This window comes from Terrapene carolina, unplaced genomic scaffold (genome assembly GCF_002925995.2).
Source record: "Terrapene carolina triunguis isolate 2854851 unplaced genomic scaffold, T_m_triunguis-2.0 Scaffold926, whole genome shotgun sequence".
Lineage (NCBI taxonomy): Eukaryota > Metazoa > Chordata > Testudines > Emydidae > Terrapene > Terrapene triunguis.
This window is the reverse complement of record NW_020665277.1, coordinates 8,294,194-8,320,890: the sequence shown is the minus strand read 5'-3', so window position 1 is coordinate 8,320,890 and position 26,697 is coordinate 8,294,194. Positions and strand designations below refer to the sequence as shown.

The following is a 26,697-nucleotide window of genomic DNA, read 5'->3' as shown; positions in this document are numbered from 1 at the left end:
TTAAAGGCGAGGTTCCTCCCTCGGCCCATCGACCATTGCCATTGCTGGCAGAAGTGGAAGCTGGAGTCTTAAAGGGGAAGTCACTCCTCCCCTCCGACGTGTTTGGTGGCTGATCCGGACTCTCCAAGGGGAAGTTGCCTCGCGAGCAGGCCGCCTGCCACAGGGACTGTCTGTGGTCGGGGGGTCGAGCCCGCACACTTAAAGGGGAGGCCAAACCCCAGAAGCCACCCACCCCCCGCTGCACTTTGTGCGAGGAGGGATTTAAATCTAGGGGCCCCAACCCCGCAGGGGTGATGTGAGGCCTGATTAAAGGGGAGGCCCTGTGCGAGAAGCCTATCCTTAAAGGGGAGGTCCTTGGAAAGAGGGTTGTAGCCTCGCTTGTTTCAGCAGCAAGTTAATCTGAATTAAAGGGGAGGTGCACCTCGGCCCGCCCCAGGCTTGGAGTTTATGTCAAGGGACATTAAACCTTTATTATTTGAAAGGCCTGCCTTAAAGGGGAGGACGCACAGAGCAGCCGCTGTGGCGTTCTGAAGGGGAGGCCCCCCAAAGAAACTGCCACAGGGAGTTCGTGTTGGGGGGCCCGAAATCGGATTTCAAAGGGGAAGATTGCCAGCGTGTGTCAAAATCCCCCTTAAAGGGGAGGTTGCCAGCAAGTGTTTAAAGGGGAGGACGAAGACACACCCCCTCCACTTCCTGGGGGAGCACCTCCCCCCTCCGGTTCTCCACCAATCAGCGCCCAGAGGAGAGGACCCAGTTCAGAACGGCTGCCATGCAGCAGGCTGGAGAGGGGTGAAGGGCGTCGCAGGAAGAGGCTTGGCCGGGGGCAGCATGGAAGCAGCGGCAGCTCCTGCCCCCTGCTGGAGCGGGGGAGGTGGCAGGGCCCGGAGGCTGCGTCGCTGCTCGCGGCGGGACCGCGAGAGCCGCCGGAGCCAACGTCGGGGGGGACGTCCAGGGGAGCCCGCCCACCGGGGCATCCTCTCCTCCTCCTCAGACTCGGAGAGCGAAGGTCCCGCCCCGCCGGCCCCTGTGGCGCCCGGTAAGCCCCGGCGCCGGCCCTTGCGCCGGAGGACGAGGCCATCAGGCTCCTCCTGCAGCCATGAGGAGGAGGAGGAGGAGGAAGAGGATCTGATTGACGGCTTCGCCATTGCTAGTTTCATCAGTCTGGAGGCACTGGAGGTGAGGGGCTGAGAATCGTTCTCAGCCACAGGCACTATAGGGCACAGGAGACACATAGCAGAGCCCATTCCAGGCGAAGCACAGTGGTGTGCAACACACGTACACCACACCCAAAACAGACAATTATAGGCAGCCTAGCCCGGATAGGGTGGATTGATGGGGTTATGTTTCTGGAGTACTTGGCATATAGCCGTGGAGATGGGGCCATGTCTCAGTGCTGGGGGTTCCCGGGAGCTGGAATATAGTGAGGGACATAGTTAGGTGCCTGAGGTTCCTGTCGGCTGAGATATAGTTGGGGAGACAGGGATATGTCTCGGGGATGGGGGGTTCCGGGGGCTGGGATATAGTGGAGCGGGGGTGGGGGCCGGGACAGGACTGCATCTTGATGCTAGGGGATGGGATATAGCATGACGGAGGGGCTGTGTCGCAGTGCCGGGGGATGGGATATAACTGGGGGGGACGGGGATGCCTGGACGTTGGAACCGGGGGTTCCTAGCACTGGATATAGTGGGAGAGATGGGGCTATCTCTCAATGGCAGGGGTTCCCGAGGGCTGGGATATAGCCGGGGGGAATGGGGCCATGACTTTTGTCTGGGATGCTGGGCGCTGTGTCCAAGATGGTTGCTCTCCTTTGGGAAGCGGTGCTGTGTCAGGCCGCAAGTAAGGCTGTGTCTACACTGCCAAAACTTCACTCGTTCAGGGGTGTGAAAAAACACCAGTATAGACACCTTGTTCGAGGTGGTTATTTTTTATCCCCAGGAGAGCTCTCCCCTGGCGATAAAGCGTGACTACGTTGCCCACGGCAGAGCGCGGCTGCGCTGTAACGTGGGCAGTGTAGACATGCCGTAAGACATCTTCCGGTTAAGATTTGAAGCAGGGAATCCAGGTTTCAGCAATGCAGGGTGGGGAGCTCTCCAGTCTCAGTGTGTTCCTGTTCTGCGGTGACTCATGCTCGCTCCTCTTGTCAGACTGGACTGATTAGGAATCAAGGCGTGTACCCCAGAGTAAAGGTTGAACTCCACTAGGGCAGTTGTAACCTGTCACATCCCGCCCCCAAGGTGGCTGCTTCTCAGCACCAGGCAAGGGATCCCTATGTAAACAGCCCCTGTTCCCTGCCCAAGAGGTGGCCATATCTCAGCGCTGGGGTGGAGCTGCTTATACTGGGAGCAGCTCCACCCCAGAGGTGGCTGCGTCTGAGCGCTAGGTGAGGGAACTCATTAGGGGTGGCTGGGCAGGTGTCATCTGTCCTCAAGGAGCTGCTTCACCATCTCCCCCTCCCCACAGAAGGACACGACACTGAGGACCCCCGAGCGGCTAGAGCATCGGCTGAAGCACTCGGGGAAGCGGAAGCGGGACGAGGGGAGCGGCTCAGAGGAGGAGGAGGGCCGTGATGAGAGCTCAGAGAAGGGGTGTGGGCGGCATGCGGGGGAGCGGGCGCTGAGGAGACGCAGCAAGAGGAGGAGGAAAGAGGTGAGTGGAGAGGGGGGTGTGGGATTGGGCAGGGAGAACTGGGGGGCTGGATGACATGGGGCTGCAAGGGAGGGTGGGGAGCTGGGCAGGGGGATGGCAGGGTATTGCAGGGGTGGGTGGGTGCTGTGAAAGGGGGACGGGATGCTGGAAGAGTAGGGGCTGGGTCGCGGAAAAGGCTGGGGGTGCAAGGGAGGGTGCGGGGAGACGGAGCATGGGGGTGCAAGGGAGGGTGGGGCTGGATGAGGACTTCGGGATGCAGGCCGGGGGGTGTTCATGACATGGCAGGGGCATCCCAACTCTGCTCAGCAGGGGGTGGTGCTGCCAATCGTACCCCTTCTTTCCCACAGGCCTCCCTCCGCTCCTACTTGGAAACAGGATACATAGTAAGTGGCTCCCTCGCGCTCCGCCTCTCCCCCCTTTGTCTGGCCCACGGCACCCCCTAGGGGCAGGCTCGGGCAGCTCGCCCTCCGCTCATCCCACCTTTGTCTTTCTCCCTTGCAGTGCGACATGGAGAGTGACCCAGGGGAGCAGGTGAGAGGCCCTGAACCCCACCCCTCCTCCTGCTCCCTCCTCCTCCCATCCCCACCCCCTGAACTCCACCAGCCCACCCCTCCTGCCCCCACATCCCTGAATCCCCCCCTCCCCCGGGCAGGTGTGTTTGGGAGGGGAGCCCAGAGAATCAAGGACGGTGGGTGGCGCCTGGCGTGTATTTGGCAGCAGGGGGCTCCCCACAGCCAGCAATAACATGAGTTCATTTCTCTCCCTATCAGGCCTCCAATGATGACCTGGATCAATCGTTCACTGTTTCAACCAACAAAGGTGGGTGCTAAAGGAAAAAAGCGCCCCTTACCGAGCGCCCCCACCCTGCTCGCTGCAGCACAGCGCCCCCTGTGACATTACCCTGGGTACAATCCGGACTGTTGAACAACTGTGTCCCCTTCATTCTCTAGCCTGCGGTGCCTTTTGCACTGCTTTGCTGTGAGAACAGCCACTCCTGGTCCTACTCACTCATAGCCCCTAGCCTGCAGAATCGTTCCCAGCTAAATGACAGGAGGGCTCTGGCCAGCCACTCATGAATTACATACAGGGCGACACCAGCAAATTCCCAGTCCAAGCCTTGTCCGCCAGAAATGGACGTCTTGTACTGCCCAGTTCCCAGCTGGGCAATACAAGCTCACAGAAAGACAGTCGTTTCATCAATGGAAAATTATATGCATATAATTTTATCTCAAGTGGAGGTTCCCAAATGCTTCAATCCAGACACACTGGCTTAGATAAAACAATAAAACAAGTTTCTTAAAACAATAAAACAAGTTTCGTATCTACAGAAAGAAAGATTTTAAGTGATTACAAGTAATGAGGCATCAAAGTCAGAATTGGTTACAAAGAAAATAAAAATCAAAAAGGCAAACTAATACCTAACATAAGAATGGTCGTACTGGGTCAGACCAAAGGTCCATCTAGCCCAGTATCCTGTCTTCTGACAGTGGCCAATGCCAGGTGCCCCAGAGGGAGTGAACAGAACAGGTAATCATCAAGTGATCTATCCCGTCACCCATTCCCAGCTTCTGGCACACAGAGGCTAGGGACACCATCCCTGCCCATCCTGGCTAATCGCCATTGATGGACCTATCCTCTATGAATATATCTAGTTCTTTTTTGAACCCCATTGTAGTCTTGGCCTTCACAACATCCTCTGTCAAGGAGTTCCACAGGTTGACTCTGCGGTGTGTGAAAAAATACTTCCTTTTACGAGGAAGTACCTACCTTAACAAGCTAAGAGAACTTAAAGCAAAAATGTTTTTCTCACCATAAGCTTACAGCAGTCTGACTGGATTGCTTCAGTCAGGATTTCCTCCCAGTTCAGTGATGCTGCCTTTGTCATTCCAACTTCACTGCTGTTGTGAGTAGAGATATGGAGAGAGAGATGATTTGGAGGCCACTGTTTCTCATACCCTTTTTTCCTCTTTGAGGATTATCTCCAGCTGGGGTTCAGGCGACAGGCAGTCCGTTTACACGGAACCCCCCAACTGTGGCTTTGTCAATATGTAAAGTTCTCGCTCACACCCTTCTTCCTGCCAAAGAATGGCCGCTTATCTAGGTGGTAGTATATGATGGTTCATTGGTTACCTGGCCGGGACGACAATGTGTCTTTTGTCTCTGAAGAACGGTTTTGGGCCTGCTTTTCTAAACTTGGAACACGTTACAACAATGTGATACAGTAGAATCTTATAACTTCACATACATTGTTGCCACACATATTTTACCAGGACAAAAATGTTCAGCAGATTGAGTTTTCAAGTACCACCTCACAAGGCATACATTTGTACACAATTTATCATAGTCTATTGAAAAGTGTGAACATGGGGTACAGCCTGTCACACACCCCTAGCACTGACTGCTGGGGAGAGTGCCTCCTACTGAGCCCCCACCACCCTGCTCATTGCATGGCAGCACCCACCCACCCCACCCCCAGCGCTGCATTGGGGCATCAGGGCAGCACTGGCAGCCAGGGGAGTGCCCCCTAGTGCTGGGTGGTCTCTCACTGGGTGCTGTCTCTCTCCCCAGCCTCGGGCCCAGTTGGTGCCGTGAACGGGAGCTGTGCAGCCAAACTCTCTGTGATCCCCAAGGTCTCAGGGCTGGAGCGGAGCCAGGAGCGGAGCCACGAGACCGACGGGGACCCCCTGCTAGTGCCTTTCCTGCCCAAGGACCCCCTTTCTCAGGCAGCCCCAGCCCTCCCTGTGGCCCCGGCCCGGCCCCCTACTCCTCCAGCCCCGCCGCCCTCCCGGACACCCAACCCGGCTGCTGCCCGCACCACGCCCCAGCCCCGGGGCCAGCCGCCGGCGCCGCAGGGGGGCCAGGCACCCCACGGCCTGCCCCAGCCCAGTGTGCATGGGAAGGGAGCGCCCTTCGCCAGCCCCACGCCGCCGGGGCCCTATGGAGCAGGGCTGGACCTCAGCATCGCCGGGTGAGTGAGCTAGGGCGTGCATTCCTGCCTCGTTCTGTCCCCCTTCGTTCTGTCGCCTTTCCCCCCCTTCTTTTCTTGCTCTCTCTCAATCGCGTGTGTCCCCCCCTCCCCCGTTCCTTTCCGTGTTCCGTACCCCCTCATCTTCCCCCCACTTACTCTCCTCTCGTTCGGTCTCGCTCGTTCTCTCCCCTGGGCTGATTTTCTCTCTTCCTCTCTGTCTTCTGCAGGTGCAGCCGGAGCAGCGCACACGCCAAGCCCCTGCTGCCCCCGTGCTCCTCCTCCTCGCAGCTTCCTCCCCGCCCCTCCACCCCCTCGCTGGCCCTGCCCCCCCATGCCTTCCCTTCCACCCTGCGCCCCCCCACCCACCATCACCCACCCCTCTTCCCCCCCTCTCCGGGCCTGCCCCCACCACCCCCTCTGCTCCAGGTCGCCGGGCACCCGGCCGCAGCCGCAGCCTTAACCGGTGAGTTGGGAGGGAGGCACTGGGGGTGGGGGGGTGTAAGGCAGGGCTGGCTGGGAGGGGCTGGTGGGAGCAGTCCCATCTCTTCTGGGAAGGGGTTGGCGGAGGAGGGAGGGGAACATCTTTCAAGGTGAGGCTGGCAGAAGATGGTTCCCATATCTCCAGGGGAGAGGGGCCGGCAAGGGGATCCCATCTCTCTGGGAGGGTGCGGAGGTGGCTGGTGGTTGTGGAAGGGGTTTCATTTCTCAGGAAGAGGTGGTGGGGGGTGGTCCCATCTCTCTGGGGGGTTGAGGGGGAGGGGCTACAAGGGGGTCCCATCTCCCCCAGATAACTCCACCCCCTGCTCTCTCCTGTCCCTGCTCAGAACAAGAGCTGATCCGGCAGGGCCTGAGCTCGCGGTTCCTGACGGCGCAGGGCGGGGCCGACATGGGGGCAGCCGCCATCCGCCCGCTGGCCTTCCAGTTCCACCAGCACAACCACCAGCACCAGCACACCCACCAGCACACGCACCAGCACTTCACCCCCTTCCCGCCGGGCATGATGCCCGCCCCCGCCATGGTGAGTGACCCTTCGGGGGCGTCAGCTCCGGTCCGACCCCAGGGCAGGAAACTGCCTCAGGGGGAGCGGGGAAAGGGACACAGGCCCTTTCCCCTCTAGAGAGCACTGGTGCGTTGGGTTCCCCTTATATCCCACTTTTTCTTTTCCAGTTTGAGAAATACCCAGGCAAGATTGATGGGCTTCTGAGGCATAATGTGAGTGCGGCATTGGCAGCCACTACCCTGTGCCAGGGGTTCCCAAGGGCTGGGATATTGGGGGGGGGGGGGGGCGGGGCGGTGTCTGGGTCCGGGGGCTCCTGGGCGCTGGGATATTGCGGGGCGGGACGGGGTCATGTCTCAATCCCAGGGGTGGTTCTTCGAGCAGTGTCCCTATGGTTGCTGCACTGTAGTTGCGCTTGTGCCCCCTGCGCCTTTGGTCGGAGATTTCTCATAGCAGTGTCTGGTCCGCTCGTGCCCCGTGCTGCTGTTCTATAGCACTGCGTGAGCGAACCACCCTCAGTTCCTTCTCAGCTGGAGACAGAACTCTGGCAGTGGTTCCCATTGAGATTACCTCAACTGTGTTCTGCTTTGTTATTGTAGTAGTTAGTTTGTAGTGTTTAACATTAGTGTAATTAGTTAACAAGTGGTAGTAGTAGCTTTAGCTTCCTAGTTATGAAAAATAATTAATATTTGTTTAAAAAATCTGTTACATTTAGATAGATATTAGTTAGTAGATAAGGTAGTTCCTGTTCACTGGGAGGTTATGCCCGGTTCTCCCGGTGTCAAATGTTGTCTGTTGTGACGGGCACTCCTCAGTGCATTTGTTGCCTCGGGGAATCACACATTGCCCGAAAGTGTAAATTCTGTCTGGCATTGACATCTAGAGCCAGAAAAATCTGGGAGATCAAACTTCGGCTCCTGGTGATGGAGAGCTCACTACGCCTGGCTTCTGACCCAGGCCAAGGGACTCCTCCTGTACACCAGTCTCCAGGAAAATATGCTACCTCCACTATCTCTCAACTGCTCTCATCGATGGCATCTAGGAGGAAGATGCAAGACTCCTCTCATAAGCCTTCCAAAGGTCGTGCCCTGAGTTTACCAGGTAGAATTTATCTCAAAAAAGCCAAGCTCATCCGTATCTTCAGCTACTTCAGCACTATCTGTTCTCCAATCTGGTACCTGTGAGGCTGCTGGTTCCTCAGGTTCCGAGGGCACCACTAGACCAAAAGATGGCAAAGCCTCAGGCCCAGCGAGATCGTTGGTACCGTTAGCAGACCAGAGCAGCAAGAAAAGCTCTTCCTCTGCGTCCTTGGTACCAAAGCAGCCTATCGTTAACAATTTTCCAGGGCTTCGAGCACCACCCATCACAAAGATGGGCAACCTTCATCGCCTGCCCTCTCTAGGAGACCTGATCCTCAAGAAGAAATTTTTGAGGAGCAAGAAACTAAAGCCAGTGAAGAGGTCTCTCCTCCGGCCACATCTCCTCAACTCTTGATGAAGCAGTCATGCCTCCTCCTCCATCCTTGGTGGATGATTTTAAGCAGTTCAGGATCTGGTCAAGAGAATTGCCAACTCCTTGCAGATCTCTCTCCAGGAGGTTAAAGAACCTCATCATAAACTGCTTGGTGTCCTTCATTCACCCTCATCTGCCCACATAGCCTTGCCTGTCAACAAGGCCCTTCTGGACCCCGCAGCGATCATCAGGCACTATTCTGTCTACATGTGAGAGAACGGATAAGAAATATTACATTCCAGCAAAAGACTTGGTTTTTTTTGCATCCCTCTCCTACTTCTTTGGTGGTTGACCCAGTTAACGAATATGGAGGGCAGCACTGTGCTAAATCCACATCCCATGAAAGATGATAAACGTTTAGCCCTTGTTGGTAGAAGATCTTATTCGTCAGCCTCCTTACAACTTAAAATAACCAACTATCAGGTGTTAATGGTGAAATATAATCACTAGGGCCTTACCAAATTCACGGCCATGAAAAATGCTTCACGGACCAGGAAATCTGGTCTCTTGTGTGCTTTTACCCTATACTATACAGATTTCACGGGGGAGACCAGCGTTTCTCAAATTGTGGATCCTGACCCAAAAGGGAGTTGCAGGGGGTCACAAGGTTATTTTAGGGGGATCGGGGTACTGCCACCCTTACTTCTGCGCTGCCTTCAGAGTTGGGTGGCCGGAGAGCGGTGGCTGTTGGCTGGGTGCCCATCTCTGAAGGCAGCGCCCCGCCAGCAGCAGCACAGAAATAAGGGTGGCAATACCTACCACATCATTCTTGTGCTACTGCCTTCAGAGCTGGGCGGCCAGAGAGCGGCGGCTGCTGACTGAGGGCCCAGCTCTGCAGGCAGCAGCGCAGAAATAAGGGTGGCAATACCATACCATGCCATCCTTACTCTGTACTGCTGCTGGCGGCGGGGTGCTGCCTTCAGAGCTGGGCTCTCGGCCAGCAGCCGCCGCTCTCCAGCTGCCCAGCTCTGAAGGCAGCACTGCCGCCAGCAGCAGCGCAGAAGTAAGGGTAGCAGTATCGCAACCCCCACTACAATAACCTTGTGACCCCCCTGCCACAACTCCTTTTTGGGTCAGTACCTCTACAATTACAGCACTGTGAAATTTCAGATTTAAAGAACTGAAATAATGAAATTTACGATTTTTAAAATCCTATGACGGTGAAATTGACCAAAATGGGCTGTGAATTTGGTAGGGCCTAATAATCATATAAATTACACCAAACTGAACTCTTTTGTTGACCGCGTACTGGCGGAGCATAGAGAGCAATTCCAGGCCATTATTGTGGAGGGCCAGCTACTTGCCAGAACACCACTACAAGCCTCTCTCAACACTGTCGATATTGCTGCCCATTCGATCTCTGCAGCAGTAGTTCTGAGAAGGGCTTCCTGGCTCCAGCTCTGGATCTCTGAAAGAGGAGCAGAATACGGTGGAAGACCTTCCTTTTGATGGGTGTAAACTGTTTGCAGACGGGGCAGATGAATCTCTGAGCACATTAAAGGACTCTAGGGCTACTTTGTGTTCTCTTGGGAACTATACATCTGCCTACAATAGATGGTTTAGCAAGTCCCAGACAGCTCCGAGATCCCAGACAGCTCAATTCCTGATCTCCCAGAGGCTGTGTGAACCATAGCAGAAGACACCCAAATTCCAGAGAAGGAAACCATCCAACTCTCAGCCTTCTGCCTTGCACCCTTCCACCTCTGCACAGCAATTCTGATGGGCTAGTTGAGATTTCTGAATTACCACCCTCATCCTTACCAATTCCACCAGTTCCACTGCCTTCCTCCCTTTGGCAACGACCTTTACCTCTTCAGACACGTTTGAGAGTTGATCCCTACAGTCAGATGGGTTTTGGAGATCATCTCCACAGGGTACGCCATCCCCTCCACATCTTTTCCACTGACCAACCCCCCTCTCCGTCCCTTTTCAGGGACCCCTCTCACGGGAGCTTGCTTTGTCAGGAAATAGCCTCTCTCCTACACTCGGGTGTTACAGAACCAGTTCCCATGCAGCACAGAGGAAAGGGGATTTAGTCCAGGCACTTCCTAATACCAAAAAAAAAATGGCCCTGGGAGACCCATCCTAGATTTGAGGCTACTCAACACTTAGGTGAAGGCACAAACATTCAAAATGGTGACACTTGCAGTGTTAATTCTGTCACTAGATCCAGCGGATTGGTTCTCGGCCCTTGACCTTCAGGATGTGCCTTTCCACATTGCAATCCAGCCATCTCACAATGGACATTTTATTGTCAGCCAGGACCACAGTCAGTACCAGGTGCTCCCTTTCAGCCTGTCATCTGCCCCGAGGGTCTTTTTGAAAGTCATCTCAGTAATAGCAACACTGCTCCGCAGGAAAGGTATTTTAGGGTTCCCTTACCTGTATGATTGGCCGCTGAAGGGTCGCTCCCTGGAACTGACTTCATGGGCCACTTCCGAAGCCATAGATCTCTTCCTCAACTTGGGCCTACAACTGAACATTCAAAAATCTCCTTTTGACCCCTGTGCACAGCTTAGCGTTCATAGGAGCGCATCTTGATTCAGTAACAGCAGGATCCTACCTTCTTCTGCGCAGGTGTGTGGCCCTTTCCAACATAGCCAATACAATCCAGCTCAGCACCCAGACTTCGGTCAAGAACTGCCTTCAGTTGTTGGGGCACATGGCAGCTAGTCGATCACGCAAGACTCCGATTGCACTGCCTTCAAGGGTGGCTCAGGAGTGTTTAGTCACCAAACAGACACAGTTTAAATATGCTTCTTTCCATACCCACTTGCATAAAACAGTCCATCAATTGTTGGAAAGACCATCACGGCGTGTGCGCAGGACTCCCATTTGTACATCTTTTCCCAACGCTCATCATAATGACTGATGCTCCATGCGAGGGTCGGGAGAGCACCTGGATGCTCACATGGCCCAAGGCAAGTGAACGTCACAAGAGACCATGCTACACATCAACCTCCTGGAACTCCGAGTGGTCAGATACGCCTTTCTCCGGTTTCTACCACTAATCGGGGCAAGTACATAAAGGTTGTGACAGACAACATGTCATGCATGTTTTACATCAACTGGCAAGGAGACGCACGATCCCCCTCCCTCTGCACTGAGGCTGTCAAGCTCTGGAATTGGTGCGTATACAATCAGAGCGTCATCACAGCAGCCCGTCTTCCAGGGGCTCAGAATGTGACAATGGATACTCTCAGCAGGCACTTCTTCCAAGACCACGAGTGAGAAATAGATTCCAGCATATTACACTACATATTCCGGTAATGGGGCACCTCCCAGATAGGTCCCAAACTGGAGAAGGATGCTCGATTAGCAGATTGAAATTTCCAATCCACCCCAGCAATAAACAAGAGATGTGCCTAGTTTTGCTCCAGAGGCGGACTGGGTCACCGACTCCTGTGAGATGCCTTCATTGGTTGTCGGATCTACTGCATGTATTCCCACTGACTCCTCTAATAGCCAAAGTTCTGCTCAAAATAAAAAAGGACAGAGCCAGAGTCATCCAAATAGTTTTGATCGGGCCCAGACAAACATGGTTTCTTTACCTAATACAGCGGTTCGTTTGCTCAGCGATCGCTCTCCACATTGCTCCTCACCTGCTCTCCCAGGAAGGGTTGGAAGATCCTTCACCCCAGCCTTGGAGTGCTTCGTCTTAAAGTACGGTTGTTCCGTGGTTCATGGGATTAGAGACCGCCTGCTCAGAGGAGGTAAAAAGAGTAGTTACGCAGCAGAAAACAGTCTACTCGCTACACATACTCTCAAATGGACAAGATTTATCTGTTCGTGTGACCGCCGACATATTCCACCGACCTCATCGCTGCCAGATATACTGGACTATATCCTAACTCTAAAAATGTCGGGGCTATTGCTGAGTTCCATTAGAGCCATCCCGGCTTTCCATTCTCCAATAGAGGGTTATTCTGTTCTTGCCCACTCGACAATATTGAGGTTCCTCAGGCAGCTCAGAAATCAGAATCGGTCAGTCAAGTGTCGTAATCTGGTTCTTAAATGCCTTACAAGTTCACAGTTTAAACTGAGCTGCCTGCTCCATTTATCAGTGAAAACAACATTCCAGGTAGCCATCCTGTCAGCACGACTGGTTGAGGAAACGGGGGACATGCCACAAAGGCCCCTTTTCGCAGAATTTTTTAAGGAGGTGGTCACATTATGACCCCACCTTGAATTTTTACCTAAACTTTCCTCTGAGTTCCATATTAACCAACCCATTTACCTGCCGATCTTCCACCCCAAACCTCACCTAGATAAACAAGAAGCATTGTTGCACACCCTGGACATTGGGAGAGCCCTGGCCTCCTCTCTGGATAGGACTAACCCCTTCAGAAAGACCCACAAATTGTGTGTCTCACTCGCAGCTAGATCAAAAGGGCCTGCAATCTCTAATCAAAGACTTGCCAAGTGGATATCTGACTGCATTAATTCTTGGTACAAATCTTGTAATATTCAGGCACTTCCAGACATACGAACTCACTCTATGAGGTCCATTTCCACCTCTACGATATTTCTCAAAAACATGCCCATGATTGAAATACGTAAGGCTGCTATTTGGGCTTCTATATGCACGTTCGCTGAACGCTAGTCAGTAACTCCCAATGCTGCTTCTGATGCTGTGTTTTCTGTACTTTCTTCCGTACTGGACTTGACTTGGAAGGCCCCTCCCCATCCTCCCCGACCTTAGAGGGAATTGCTTGGTAGTCCCCCGGAGCGGCGCACCTGCAGGGACACTACTCAACGAAGAAGAGACGGTTACTCACCCTGTGCAGTAACTGTGGTTCTTCGAGATGTGTCTCTATGCGCGCACCACTCCCCGCCCTCCTTCCCCTCCGCTTCAGAGTTCTCGGCTATGGGGCTTCATGGTAGAGACGGAGCTGAGGGCGGTTCGCCCGCGCAGTGCTATATGACGACGGCCCAGGGCAGTGCCATGAGAACTCTCCAGTCAAAGGCATGGGGGCGCAAGCACACCTAGAGTGCAGCACCCGGAGGGCACATCTCGAAGAACCACAGTTACTGCCCAGGGTGAGCAACCATTTCTTCCTGGGGGCTGGCTATAGCGGTGGGGAACGGGGCTGCGTCTCGGTGCTGGGAGTTCCCAGGGGCTAGGATGTGGCTCAGTGCCAGGGTGTCTCGGCGGCTGGGATATAGCCAGAGGACGGGACTGTTTCTCAGTGCTGGGGCTTCCAGTGCTGAGGCGTAGCGGTGGGGGGCCAGGGCTGTGTCTTGGGGCTGGGGGTTCCTGGGGATTGGGATATAACCGGGAGGATGGGGACATGATTCGGGGCTGGGGGTTCCCAGGTGCTGGAATACAGTGGTGGGGAGGCTGGGCCATGTTGTAGTGCTCGGTGTTCCCGGGGGTTGAGGTCTGAGGTCCCAGGGTGCTGCTTATTCCCCAGGGACTAGGAGACCCCTGTAGTGATGGCACTTCCCTTTCCACTCGGTGAGCTCTCCATGCTCTCTCTCTCTTCCTAGTTCTATGCCACGTTCCCTCCCGTGTCTGGGATCCAACCTGTCCTGCCCCCTGCTGTTTCCTTTGGCTCCCTGCAGGGGGCTTTTCAGCCTAAGGTGAGTGGGGGAAGTAGACCTTGTCCATTCCCAGCTCTGGGAAGGGAGTGGGGCCTAGAGGGTTAAAGCTGGCGGGGGACGGGGATAGCGGCTGGGAGCTAGGGCTCATGGGTTCTATCCCCTGCTCTGGCAGGCGAGTGGGATCTCATGGCTTAGAGTGGGGGGCGCTGGGAGTCTAGCCAATTGTGGGGGAGGGAGGACTCTATCCTGGTTTTGTCTCTGGCTGTGGTAGGGGGATTTGTTTGTTGTAGCCTCCTGACCCCCTGTTCTCTCCCCAGAGCACTAACCCAGAGCTGCCATCGCGGCTGGGAGCTGTCGCCCCCTCTTTGTCCCAGAAAGGGGGTCAGGTGAGCAGGGCAGTGGGCTGTTTGCATGGTGTGGGATGTGGGCACGGATCCCTCTCTAACCGCCCGCTCTCTGTCTTTTTGTAGCTCACGGACCATTTCAGACCCTCCCTGAGGGTAAGTAACCACGTGTACCAATCCTGTAACTTCGCTTGTTGCAGCAGGGGATGCTGTGAGAAATGGGTCATGGGGGGGAATAGGCTAGTGCGTGCCCAGCAGGGGGCGCTGGGAGGAACGGGTCACGGGGCAGGGGAATAGCCCATCTTGTGCTCAGCAGGGGGCGCTGTGAGGAATGGGTCACAAAGGGGGAATAGCCCAGGCGGGGGCACTGCCCTGGTGTGTCCCAGGAGCTGATGCTTTCCCATCTTTCTTGTAGAAGCCTGGCAAATGGTGCTCCATGCACGTCCGCGTGGCCTACATGATCCTGCGGCACCAGGAGAAGATGAAGGTAGAGTCGTGGTGGTGCCCTTTCTAGGCCCCAGTGGGCACTGCAGGGGACAGCACATCCTGACCAGTAGCGCCCCCTGCAGTACCGGTGCTGGGCGAGAGCACAGCTGGGATCCTGCACTCATAGTCTGGGAGCATAATGTAGTAAAAACTCATTCTGGGGGCACCTTAGCCATAGAAAGGCAAGAGAGGTGTCAACTGAGTCTTAAATATCTCCAGAATTATAAATTCAGTGGCTTTACCCTCTGCGGCATGGCAGGGGGCACTCGTTGCCCCCGGCCCCAGATCTAGATCCTCCAGTTGGTGGGAATTTTGATAATACTGTGTCATCAGAAATGAGTCCAGTTGAGTATCATTCAAAAGCCCTTTCTCCCTCGAACACAACAGTACCAAACGTAACAAACCCAGAACATTTAAATGGATCCTGTCAAACTAACCAAATATCTTTTTTTTTTTTTTTTTTTTTTGGAATGAGATTACAAGTTTGATTGATAAAGGTAACGGGTTTTTTTTTAACTGTACTTTAACCGGGGATGCGTTTATTACATAAAAAAACCCTGGTTCTTTGGTAATCCTAGGGAAGTTAGCCTTGACATGTAGAACTGAAAACATGTTTTCATCTAAGTCATCATCGAGGTCCTCTCCATCTAGGCACGTTGTCACACTGATCTTTGTCCATGCTGCACTCGCACGTCTCTGTACAAGGCAGTCTGCTGGCCAGACATTTGCAGGGTGATGGGTATCTGGGCTTTGCATGTGAGCGTTTGATTCGCTAAGGATGAATTCAGGAGCACACGGTATTTTACACACAACTGGTGTGGTCAGGCCATCTGTGCCTGATAGGAGGAGGGTAGTTTTGGATGCACATGATCATCTTGGAGCCGTTCCATTGCTTGATGATTTGCCCTTCTGGTAGCAGGTCTAAATGCACCCCTTGTCGGTGGCAATTTATGTCCGTTGGTCTGCTTCTCGGAAAACATCGACACTGGAACTCTGCAAGTGTTGTAATGTTGATCTTCAAATGGTAAACTCGGCATATGAACACCTCCAGTGCACTTATGACATAAGAACGGCCATACTGGGTCAAACCAATAGTTCACCGAGCCCAGTAGCCTGTCTTCCAACAGTGGCCAATGCCAGGTGCTTCAAAGAGAATGACCAGAACAGGTAATCGTCACATGATCCATCCCTTGTTGTCCAGTCCCAGCATCTGGCAGTCAGAGGCTTGGGGACACTCAGAACATGGGATTGCATCCTTGACTGTCATGGCTAATAGCCATTGATGGACCTATCCTCCATGAACGCATCTAATTAAATTCTTTTTTAAATCCATTTATAGTTTTTGCCTTCACAGCATACCCTGGCAACGCGCTCCGCACGTTGACTGCATTGTGCGAAGTGCTTCCTTTTGTTTGTGTTAAACCTGCTGCCTATTCATTTCATTGGGTGACCCCTGGTTCTTGTGTTATGTGCAGAGGGAAAAAACACTTTCTCCACACCATTCCTGATTTTATAGACCTCTCTTATACCCCCCCTTAGTCGTCTCTTTTCCAAGTTAAATAGTCCCCGTCTTTTAACTCTCCTCCTGTGGAAGCTGTTCCATACCCCTAATCATTTTTGTTGCACTTCTCTGTACCTTTTCCAATTCTAATGTGTCTTTTTTTGAGATGGGGTGACCAGAACTGCATGCAGTATTCAAGGTGTGGACGTACCATGGATATATATAGCGGCATTATGGTATTTAGTGTGTTATCATCTATCCCTTTCCTAATGGTTCCTAAAATTCTGTTCGCTTTTTTGACTGCCACTGTATATTGAGTGGATATTTTCAGAGAACTATCCACAATGACTCCAAGATCTCTTTCTTGAATGGTTATAGCTAGTTTAGACCCCATTATTTTATATGTATAGTTCGGATTCTGTTTTCCAATGTGCATTACTTCGCATTTATCAACATTGAATTTCAACTGTCATTTTGTCGCCCAGTCACCCAAGTTTTGTGAGATCATTTGTATGTCTTTGCAGTCTGCTTTGGACTTAACTATCTTGAGTAATTTTGAATCATCTGCAAATTTTGCCACCTCACTGTTTATCCCTTTTTCCAGATCATTTCTGAATATGTTGAACAGCACTGATCCCAGTACAGATCCCTGGGGGACACCACTATTTACCTGTCTCCATTCTGAAAACTGACCATTTATTCCTACTCTTTGTTTCCTATCTTTTAACCAGTTACTAATCCATGAGAGAACCTTCCCTCTTATCCCATGACCGCTTAGTTTGCTTAAGAACCTTTGGTGTGGAACCTTGTCGAAGGTTTTCTAAAAGTCTAAGTACACTATATGCACTGGATCACCCTTGTCCACATGCTTATTGACCCTTCAAAGAATTCTAGTAGATTGGTGAGGCACAATTTCCCTTTACAAAAGCCATGTTGACTCTTCCCCAACAAATTGTGTTGATCCATGTGTCTGATAATTCTGTTTTTTACTATAGTTTCAAACTATTTGCCCGGTATTGAAGTTAAGCTTACCAGCCTGTAATTGCCAGCATTGGCTCAGGAGCCTTTTTTAAAAATTGGCATCACATTAGCTATCCTCCAGTCATCTGGTACAGAAACTGATTTAAATGATAGGTTACAAACTACAGTTAGTAGTTCTGCAGTTTCATATTTGAGTTCCTTCAGAACTCTTGGATGCATACCATCTGGTCCTGGTGACTTCTTATTGTTTAACTTATCAATTTGTTTCCAAACCTCCTCTATTGACCCCTTAATCTGGGACAGTTCTTAAGATTTGTCGCCTGAAAAGAATGGCTCAAGTGTATGGATCTCCCTCATATCTTCTGCAATGAAAACCAATGCAAAGAATGAATTTAGCTTCTCCTCAATGGCCTTGTCTTCCTTGAGTGCTCCTTTAGCACCTTGATCCTCCAGTGGCCCCACTTTTAGCAGGCTTCCTGCTTCTGATGTACTTAAATATTTTGCTGTTAGTTTTGTGTCTTTTGCTAGTTGCTCTTCAAATTTTTTTTTGACCTGCCTAATTATATTTTTACACTTTATTTGCCAGATTTTGTTCCTTTTTATTTTCCTCATTTGACCTCCAACTTTTAAAGAATGCCTTTTTGCTTCTAGATACTTTTTTTACTCTGTTTTGCTGTGGTGGCATTTTCTGGGTCCTCTTAACTATTCTTTTTAATTTGGGGTATACATTTCATTTCAGCCTCTATTGTGTTTTTAAAATGTTTCCCTGCAGCTTGCAGGCATTTTACTCTTGTGACTGTTCTTTTTAATTTCAGTTTAACTAGCTTACTCATTTTTGTGTAGTTCCTCTTCCTGAATTTAAATACCACTGTGGTGGGTTTCTTTGGTATTCCTCTCTTCTCCCCCCTCTCTCCCCCAGGATGTCAAATTTAATTATATTATGGTCACTGTTACTGAGTGGTTCAGTTATATTCACTTCTTGGACCAGATCCTGTGCTCCACATAGGACTAAATCAAGAATTGTCTCTCCCTTGTGGGTTCCAGGACTAGGTGCTCCAAGAAGCAGTCATTAATGGTGTCTAGAAGCGGTATTTCTGCATCCCATCCGAGGTGAATGTACCCAGTCAATATGGGGATAGTTGAAATCCGCCATATTATTGAGTTTTCTATTTTAATAGCCTTTTTAATCTCCCTGAGCATTTTACAGTCACCATCCTGGTCCGGTGGTCGGTAGTATATCCCTACTGCTATACTTTTATTACTCAAGAATGGAATTTCTGTTCATAGAGATTCTATAGTACAATTTATTTCATTTAAGATTTTCACTATATTTGACTCTGTGCTTTCTTTCACATATAGTGCCACTCTCCCACAGCACGACCTATTCTCTCATTCCAATATATTTTGCACACTGGAATTACCTTGTCCCATTGATTGTCATTGTTCCACCAAGTTTTGAGTGCCTTGTATTCTCATTTAATACAAGGCACTCAAGTTCACTCATTTTAGTATTTAGACTTCTACCATTTGTATACAAGTACTTATAAAATGTATCACCTTTTAGTTGTCTGCCTTCATGTGATGTACTTGAATGGGACTTCTTTTCATCCGACTGTTTCTCTTCTGTTCCTACCTGTACTTTATCAACTTCTATCCTCTCCTCTTTACTAGAATATAGAGAATCCCGGTTAATAGATCCTCCCTATGGGATGTCTCTGTCCAAACCGTGTGCTCCTTTGCACCTGTTGGCTTTTTCTCCAGCCTTAGTTTAAAAACCTCATCGGTGACTGTCACAGCTGTTTCGAGCACCTTTGGACAAGGAGAGAGGTGAATCAAATGCCTTCCAGTAAGATAATTTGGTCTTCCCTGTCAACCTTCCAATAGTGTCACATCTTGAAAGGGCATGGAGACCTGCCAGTGGATAGCATTTAATGGTCCGAGTGATAGGAACACATCTCTGAGGGATATACAGCGATTCTGTTCTCCAGAAGCAGGCACAAAAACAGAACCTAGAACATCTGTGTCTTGTGCAAAACTCTGGAGTTTAGTAGCACCTCTTTCTCTGTGGCTTTGATGGCAGGCGAGATCATTTTAGTCTCAGCCACCTCATGGGAACCACGAAGAAACTCCACTGAACAGTGCAAAGCAGCAGATTTATTACACCATGCAACGATGAAATTCTTCCATCAGTTCTTTGCGTGCTGCAGCGTTGTCCCTGCAATGGACGCCGTTAATTCATCCTTTGTGCAAGTATGAGACAGTAGCTTCTTCAGTGTGAAATTGGAGATGTTTGTGGACAGGGGCAGTATCTCCTTTCTGGTAATATTGCTAATTGATTCCCCCCGCATAGGTGTCAAACATGAGCTGGAGTTTATCATAGGTCCAGTATTTTCTCTGTAGCCTCATAATGAAATGTTCAGCCAAATCTTGGCAGGTGTTACCAGGTTCTGGTTTGTCAAGAGCTTGTACCTCAGCCATACCATCTCTGATTGCTTTGCTAAATGGCCTCTGCTGGCGTAAGGCACCGGTCATGTTGTCAGTAGGAAGCCCATGTGAGATGTGCATTAGTTTGCTTCTTGCCTGGTACATACGCATTGTTCTGTCGCGTTCAAACATAGATTGTGGTACCACAAAGAACTCGTACGTTCCCAAAGTCTCATGTAGATCAACATCATGCTGCTATCTGGACACAGCCAGGAGATGAGCAGACCGTGACCTGTCTGGTTAGCCTTTCACTCTGACTTCCTTCTTTGCATTTGAGCACAGCTTTAGTCTACTGTTCTTGATTGGAGCCTATAGATTGACACCGTCTTGGATAAGTGTTTGGGTGCTGAAGGCTTCATGCACGTCGTGGCCCAAAGTATCCATTCGACCGACACCTTTAGCTATCTCACGCTATTAATGAACTCCAGACCGTTCTATGCAAATGGATTGCCAATGCAAGTAAGCTCATCATGTAGCTTTACAGTTACGCCTTCTTGGCATTTAACACCACCTAATGAATCTAGACGATGCTTGGCTACTTCTGGGGAAAGTCATCCCAGCCATGCTTAATGTGCGAAATTCGATGGAGTCCTGTCGTTGTGAGAGAAACCAGGAAAGGGTGCTGTTCTGCCCCTCGATCCTCCAGTGACTTCCAATGCTCTGTTTTCATGTTCTAGGTCTTCGTCTGAACCAAGTGCACAGAAAGGAACTGGCAACCTTTTAACAACCCAAATTCCTTTTCTAAATTCCTCCCGTATTTTCTACATCTCTTATTTCAGCAAGGAACCAGGCAACCATCGCAGAATATTTCGATACTTTAGATGTATTCAAGTAGGCGGGGCCTGATGAAAGTCATTGTAGGGTACTTAAGGAACTAGCGGAAGTAATCTTAGACCATTAGCAATTATCTCTGAGAACTCCTGGAGGAAGGGTGATCTCCCAGAAGACTGGAGAAGGGCAGCCACAGTACCGATCTTTAAAAAGGGGAACAAAGAGGACCCGGAGAATTATAGACCAATCAGCTTAACTTCAATACCTGGAAAGATACTGGAACAAATAATTAAACAATCAGTTTGTAAGCACCTGGAGGATAATAGGGTTATAAGGACTAGCCAGCATGGGTTTATCAAGAACAAATAATGGCAGACCAAACGAATTTCCTTCAAGCTGTGATATATCTTGATTTTGGTACGGCTTTTAATATAGTCCACCAGACATTCTCATACGCAAACTAGGGTAATGGGGTCTAGATGAAATTACCATAAGGTGGAAGGATTGTAGTCAAAGAGTAGTTCTCAATGGTTTGCTGGCAAACTGGGAGGGTGTATTTAGTGGTGTCCTACAGGAGTCAGTCCTGGGTCCGATACTAGTCAATATTTTCATTAATGACATGGATAATGGAGTGGAGAGTATGCTTATAAATTTTGCAGATGTCACCAAGCTGGAAGGGGTTGCAAGAACTTTGGAGGACAGGATTAGAATTCAACACAACACTGACAAATTAGAGAATTTGTCTGAATTCAACAAGATGAAATTTAATAAAGATGAGTGCAAAGTACTTCACTTAGGAAGGAAAAATCAAAGGCACACTATGGGGAATAACTGGGTGGTTGCACTGCTGAAAAGGTTCTGAGGGTTAGAGTGGATCACAAATTGAATGAGTCAAGAATGTGATGCAGCTGTGAAAAAGGCTAATATTGTTCTGGGGTGTATTAACAGGAGTGTCATATCGAAGACAAGGGAGACAATTCTCCCACTCTACTCTGCACTGGTGAGGCCTCAGCTGGAGTACGGTGTCTAGTTCTGAGTGCCACACTTTAGCAAAGATGTGGACAAATTGGAGAGAGTCCAGAGTAGAGCAACAAAAATGATTAAAAAGTTTTAAAACACCTGACCTAGGAGGAAAAGTTAAAAAAACCGGGCAGGTTAGTCTTGAGCAAAAAGTCAACTGAGAGGGGACTTGCTAACAATCTTCAAATATGGTAAGGGCTGTTCTAAAAAGGACTATGACCAGTTGTTCTCCATGTCCACTAAAGGTAGGACAAGAAGCAACGGGCTTAAATTGCAGCCAGGGCAATGGAGGTTAGATAGTAGGAAAAACTTCCTAACTCTAAGGGTAATGAAGCTCTGGACCGGGCTTCTGAGGGAGGTTGTGGAATCCCCGGCACTGGAGGTTTTATAAAAGTGGTTAGACAAACCACTGTCTGGGATGGTCCAGGGTTACTCAGTCAAGGGCACCAGAACCTTGGTAGAAGTGGGCGGCAGGCGGGTCAGGCGACGCATAACTGTGGCTAGCAGGGGGTACAGTTGAAAGGTTCGGGGGGGGGGCATGTGACCACCCCAGATGTTGCTTCTTCCTCCACTCCTTGACTCACTTCAGTGGGCAGTCTCCAAAGCAGGCAGCAGCCCAGGCACTCCAGCAGCAGGGAAGGAGAAGCAGCCCCATGGAGGGGTCGGAGCGGGGGGCTGAGCAGGCCGCCCTGCTGCTTCCTAGGGGGACACAGAGAGAGCAGCTGCCAAGGGGAGCGCTGCCTCCTCGCTGCTGGGCATCCCAAGAAATCGGGGGGGGGTCCACGTAACCCCGTGTGTCATCCCCTCCCTCCCCCCTGGGACATGTCGCTTCTGGAAGGCCAAAGTGGATTCCTGTGCCCCTTCTCCCCTAACCCTTGCACTCCCCTCCTGCACCCCCTGCCCTCCAGGCACTTGTTGCAGCTGGTCTTCTACCTCCAGCAGCTGCACGGAGCTCACCAGGAACCAGCCACATAGCCCATCCCCCTGCCTTTCCCACCAGCTGCCGTCCAGCACCTGCAGTACCACGGTCCATGCGCCCGCCGCAAAACACAGCCCCTGCTGGTGCTGCTCCACGCTTGCCCGAGGCTTGCAGTTTGTGGATGGAGCCCAGTGACTTGTGGCTGGATGTCTTCACCACCACCCCATTATACCTCTTTTGGCCTCCTAATCCAAGATGATAACAGTGATGAGCTACACCAATGAAGCACTTCTCTTTTGCCGCTGACGCCAAATCAGCCTTCCCTTTCTTGTAACCTTAGAAATATGAATCCGGTCTCGTGTTCTGAGCATTAACTACTACCACGGGATTGTCAGGCAAGGGCCCCAGTTTCACTCGGGGAGGGCTGCATGTTCACATCCCTGGGTTAAAGGGGAATTAAAAGACCCTTTTGGGTTTTCAATATTTTTCTCTAATCCAAAACTACATAATTGTTCGCGGTTTGGCCCGTTGTGTGCAGGGAGAAAGGGCTTTGGAATGATACCCGACTCGACCCATTGCTGATGGCGTATAATCCAAACTTCCACTAACCAGAGGACCTAGAGCTGGGGGGGACTGAGAGTCCCTCGCAGAGGCTGACACCAGTGAAATGAGGATTCTGTAGATTTGTTTTTTTTTTTTTTATGAATCGGATGACCCCTCCCTCACCTTTCTGCTGTTAACTTTCCCCAGAATTACACGTGCTCCCAGACTGTCAGCTCTGGCCCAGGGTTCCCAGAACTCCAGGAGGGCCCGTTCCCTAGCACCGAGGCATGTGAGACTGGGGGCTGACGCCATATGGAGCCCTGGGGAGTAACCATTGGGGGTGACCCTGCCTGGGTGGGGGGGGCTAGAAGGGCCCTGTGAGATGTAGTTAGGTTCCCCCTTTGCTGACCTCCTTTCTCCCCTCTCCCCAGCTGATGCAGGGTGATCCCCACAAGCTGGATTTCCGGAACGACTTGATCACCTGCCTTCCTGGCACAGGGACCTTTGGAAGCCTCGCTCATGGCCAAGAGCTCACGCGCCCAGCCACGCTTTTTACCCCCGCAGGTCAGCGCCTTCCTGGCCCCATGATCCTGCAGCCACTGCCCCCCTCCCAGCCCTGGGTACCCAGGTTATTGGAAAAACTGGGCATAAGCGTGCCATGGGAGTTGGAGGCCTATCTGGGGGAGGGGGTGCTGGGCTGGTAGGGGACGTGGGGAGATTGGAGCCGATTGGGGGAGGGAAGAGACAGGCCACCCAGGGGCTGTGGGGGGGTTGGGGCTCAGTCTGGGGGAGGGAGGGAGGGAGATGGGCTAGCCAGTAGGGATGACCTCCTCTCAACCAATCTAATGCTCTTTCTGTCCTCCACAGGCGCCGTCCAGGCAAGTTCTGGTGCCTCCTTTGGGCCTCCCAGCGCGCCACATAGCTCTTTCCTGGGCCCCAGCGCACACATTGGTAAGAGTTGGGGGCAGGGTACAGGGCACCAGGACTAGGCATGGAGTCAGGGGCTGCACATGAGGCACGTGGGCTGTGCAGGGCGCACCAGGGATGGGGCACCAGGGCCCTGGGGGGCATCGCTGCGCCCATTCACCCCTCTCTTCCCTCCTTGCCTTTCAGATCCCTTCAGCCGCCCCACCAGCTTCCCCATGGCGCTCTCCAACGGGGCCTTTGGGGGCCTGGGGAACCCCGCCTTCAGTGAGTAGAGGGGGCGGGGCCACAGGTGTGAGGGTGGACTCCGGTGTGGGAAGGAGGGAGGGCTGTTCTAGGCCCCATGTGGGGTGACCCTGGGGGCCGAAGCCCACCTGGGAGGGAGCAGGACCTGCATGGTGAGAGGCTGGGGGCGGAGCCATGAGGGAAAAGTTGTGGAGGCATGTGAGCTCTGGGGAGTGAGACCCCCATGTGAGAGGAGGTGGGGCCTCAGTGAGCCCTGGGGAAGGGGTTGTGTCCAAGAGGGACAGCCCTGAAGCAGGGCCTGTGCTGGAGCAGGCAGGCGAGCCCCAGGGATTTCTGGGGGGGAAGAGGAGCGGGGCCTGCACCTGGGGGGCAGGACCTGTTCTCGGAACCTCTGTAGGCTAATCCCCCATGGGATAAGGCAGGGCCTGGATAGGGAAGGGACATGGGGGCAGGGCCTCCCTTGGCAGAGGTGGAGCTTTTGTAGGGAGAGCCCTGGGTACGGAGCCTACTTTGGGAGCGGCGGAGCATGTGTATGGCGTTCTAGGTCATGCTCTGCTCTCTGTGTTCCCATCCCAGACTCCAGCTCCATGTTCGGGCAGAAGGACAGCCCCGGGGCCCAGGCCTACGGCAGCCCCCACGACCCATGGAACCGGCTGCACCGCACGCCCCCCTCCTTCCCCACTGCCCCCGCCTGGCCCAAAGGGGGTGCCGGTGATGCAGCTGAGCGCGGGCCGGCCCAGCACGACAAGGAGCCGGACAAGCGGGAGGTGCCTGCCATAAAGGACGAGAAGGACAGGTATGAGGTGGGGGCAGGCCGGCTGGGGGTGCAGGGGTCAATGCAAGAGGGCAGGGGATGAGGGTTGCAGGGCTGGCTGAGGGTTGTGGGGGGTCAGGGTGGGATCTGGGCAATGAGGTCCAGGTGCGGGGGCAGGACTGATTCTGGGGAAGGGGGGACGGGCTGGCAGATTGTGGGGGGATCAGGGCTGATGCGGGGGTGGGGGAGGAAGGGGATGGAATGGTTGGGGATTGAGGAGGGGGGGATGGCTGAGGAATGTGGGGGGATCGGGGACTGATGAGGAGGGGGACGAGTTGGGGATTGTGTGGGCCTCAGCCCAGTTCGTGGCACTAACCCCCACCTCTGTTCTAGGGACACCCTCTTCTCCAGGCCCCCCCCTCGTGCCTCGCCAGCGCCCCTCCCCACTAAGCACCCCGCCTCCCTGGGGCTGGAAGACGGCCCCCTGCGGGCACACAGCGAGCCAGGCCGGGAGCAGCGTTACGGCAGCCCGGTGGGGGGCCGGGCCTCACGTTCACCCTACCCTGACCCTGTCCTCAAGAAGGAAGTGAAGGTGAAGGAGGAGCCGGAGCTGGGTGTCCTGGAGGGGGCACTACGGGCGGGCGGGCCCTTTCCCGGGGCTCTGCATGTCCCCCACTCGCTGGGGCCGCTGGCCGTCTTCGAGCGGCCACCGTACCTGGTGGCTGGGCCGGCCCCTGGATCCCCCTATGCCACCCTCGAGGCCTGGCGGGAGCCCTACGCCCTGCCCCGCTACCTGGAGCGTGAGCTGCCCGAGGACTACGAGCGCGCCCGGCTCTATGGGCTGGGGCCGCACCCCCCGGGGCTGCTGGCCTACCCCCGCCATGCCGCGCTGCTGGCCAAAGCCCCAACCCCAGAGGGGTTGCTTGGTGCCCCTCCGCCCCTCATCCCTGCCGTGCCCGGCGCCCGGCCCAGTTCCCCCCGCCGTGCCCCGGACCTCCGAGAGCTCACCACCGCCTACAAGGACCGGGACTCCAGATAATGATGCCCGTGGGTCCCACGCCCTGGCATCAGAGATGGCATCCCCTCCCCACACTGGGCTGGCTAGGATCCCCCCACCCTGCCATTAGGGGCAGCGTTCTCCCCCGCCCACCCCAGCATCAGGGGCAGTATATCCTCCCCACACCAGGCCAGTCGGCATCCCTCCCACCTGGCATCAGCACTGGTATCCACTCCCCTCACCGTGGCATCAGGTGCAGCATCCCCTCCCCCATCCCTTGGCCTGGCCAGGATCAGGGGTGAGAACGCTGAGGAACCTCCCCACACGCACCCCCCACCCTGGCCGCTACACAGACACAAGCTCAGAAGGGGGGGGGCAGGACAGTGGGGTTCAGGGTGTGGCTGTGCCTCCCCATCTCCCCCTGGCCTGGCTGGGTCCAGGTGAAGGAGGGTTGGCATTGGGTGCCCTATGCTGTCCCATGGAGAGGGCTTGGGGGAGAAAGACCAGCTGTCGGGGTGTTCTCTACTGGCCTGGGGGGTTTAGGTCTGGGTTGTTGGGATCACCCCAGGGCGGGTGGGGGTTAAAGGGCAATCTCCCCAAGCTCATGGGGTTTCGGGGCAGGAGTCTGGGCTTCAAGTTCCCCAAATCTCCCCGTAAGTGGGGATTTCGGGGGGTGTCTTGCTTTGCTCCCCTGTGGACTGGGGGGCAGGAGTGGAGCTGGGGCCCCCAGCCTAGTGTAAATAGGTCCCTGCTCCCTCAGGTGAGCTGGGTTTTGTACATTTATACCAGGTTTGAGGTGGTGATTTTAAAGGATCCCCCCGCCCCTCTTCTCTCCCCTCATTTTTAATGTACCGCGCTTTTTCTATTCCTGTATCGACGTTGTGACGCTCCCCTCCCTCTCCCCACTGGACCTGATCGGAAAGGGGTAACACGGCTGCAGGGGAAGGGTATTGGAGACCCCCCCTGCCCCTTGCATTGGACACTGCCGGTTCCTCTTTGCCTCCCCCCCCCAACCCCTACCTCCCAGTTTAATTAAACCCCAGATTGGTGCTTCTGGATA

At 53.1% G+C, this 26,697-nt stretch overlaps 1 protein-coding gene across 2 annotated transcripts; it reads left to right on the top strand.

Moving 5' to 3' along the window:
* Window positions 1-118: 118 nt before the first annotated feature.
* Window positions 119-26,697, top strand: FBRS (fibrosin). Of its 2 annotated transcripts, none has more exons than XM_024209399.3 (18): window positions 119-1,176; window positions 2,464-2,646; window positions 2,994-3,029; window positions 3,148-3,177; window positions 3,417-3,465; window positions 5,215-5,614; window positions 5,842-6,077; window positions 6,439-6,632; window positions 6,782-6,826; window positions 13,614-13,706; window positions 13,985-14,053; window positions 14,138-14,167; window positions 14,427-14,498; window positions 23,148-23,280; window positions 23,584-23,667; window positions 23,830-23,907; window positions 24,463-24,682; window positions 25,034-26,697. In XM_024209399.3, exons 1-18 carry the CDS (start codon window positions 829-831, stop codon window positions 25,677-25,679), a joined length of 2,946 nt encoding a protein of 981 aa, XP_024065167.2. In that variant the 5' UTR covers window positions 119-828; the 3' UTR covers window positions 25,680-26,697. The 2 variants fall into 2 exon arrangements, with proteins under 2 accessions (XP_024065167.2, XP_024065166.2); XM_024209398.3 differs by having other exon boundaries at window positions 2,461-2,646.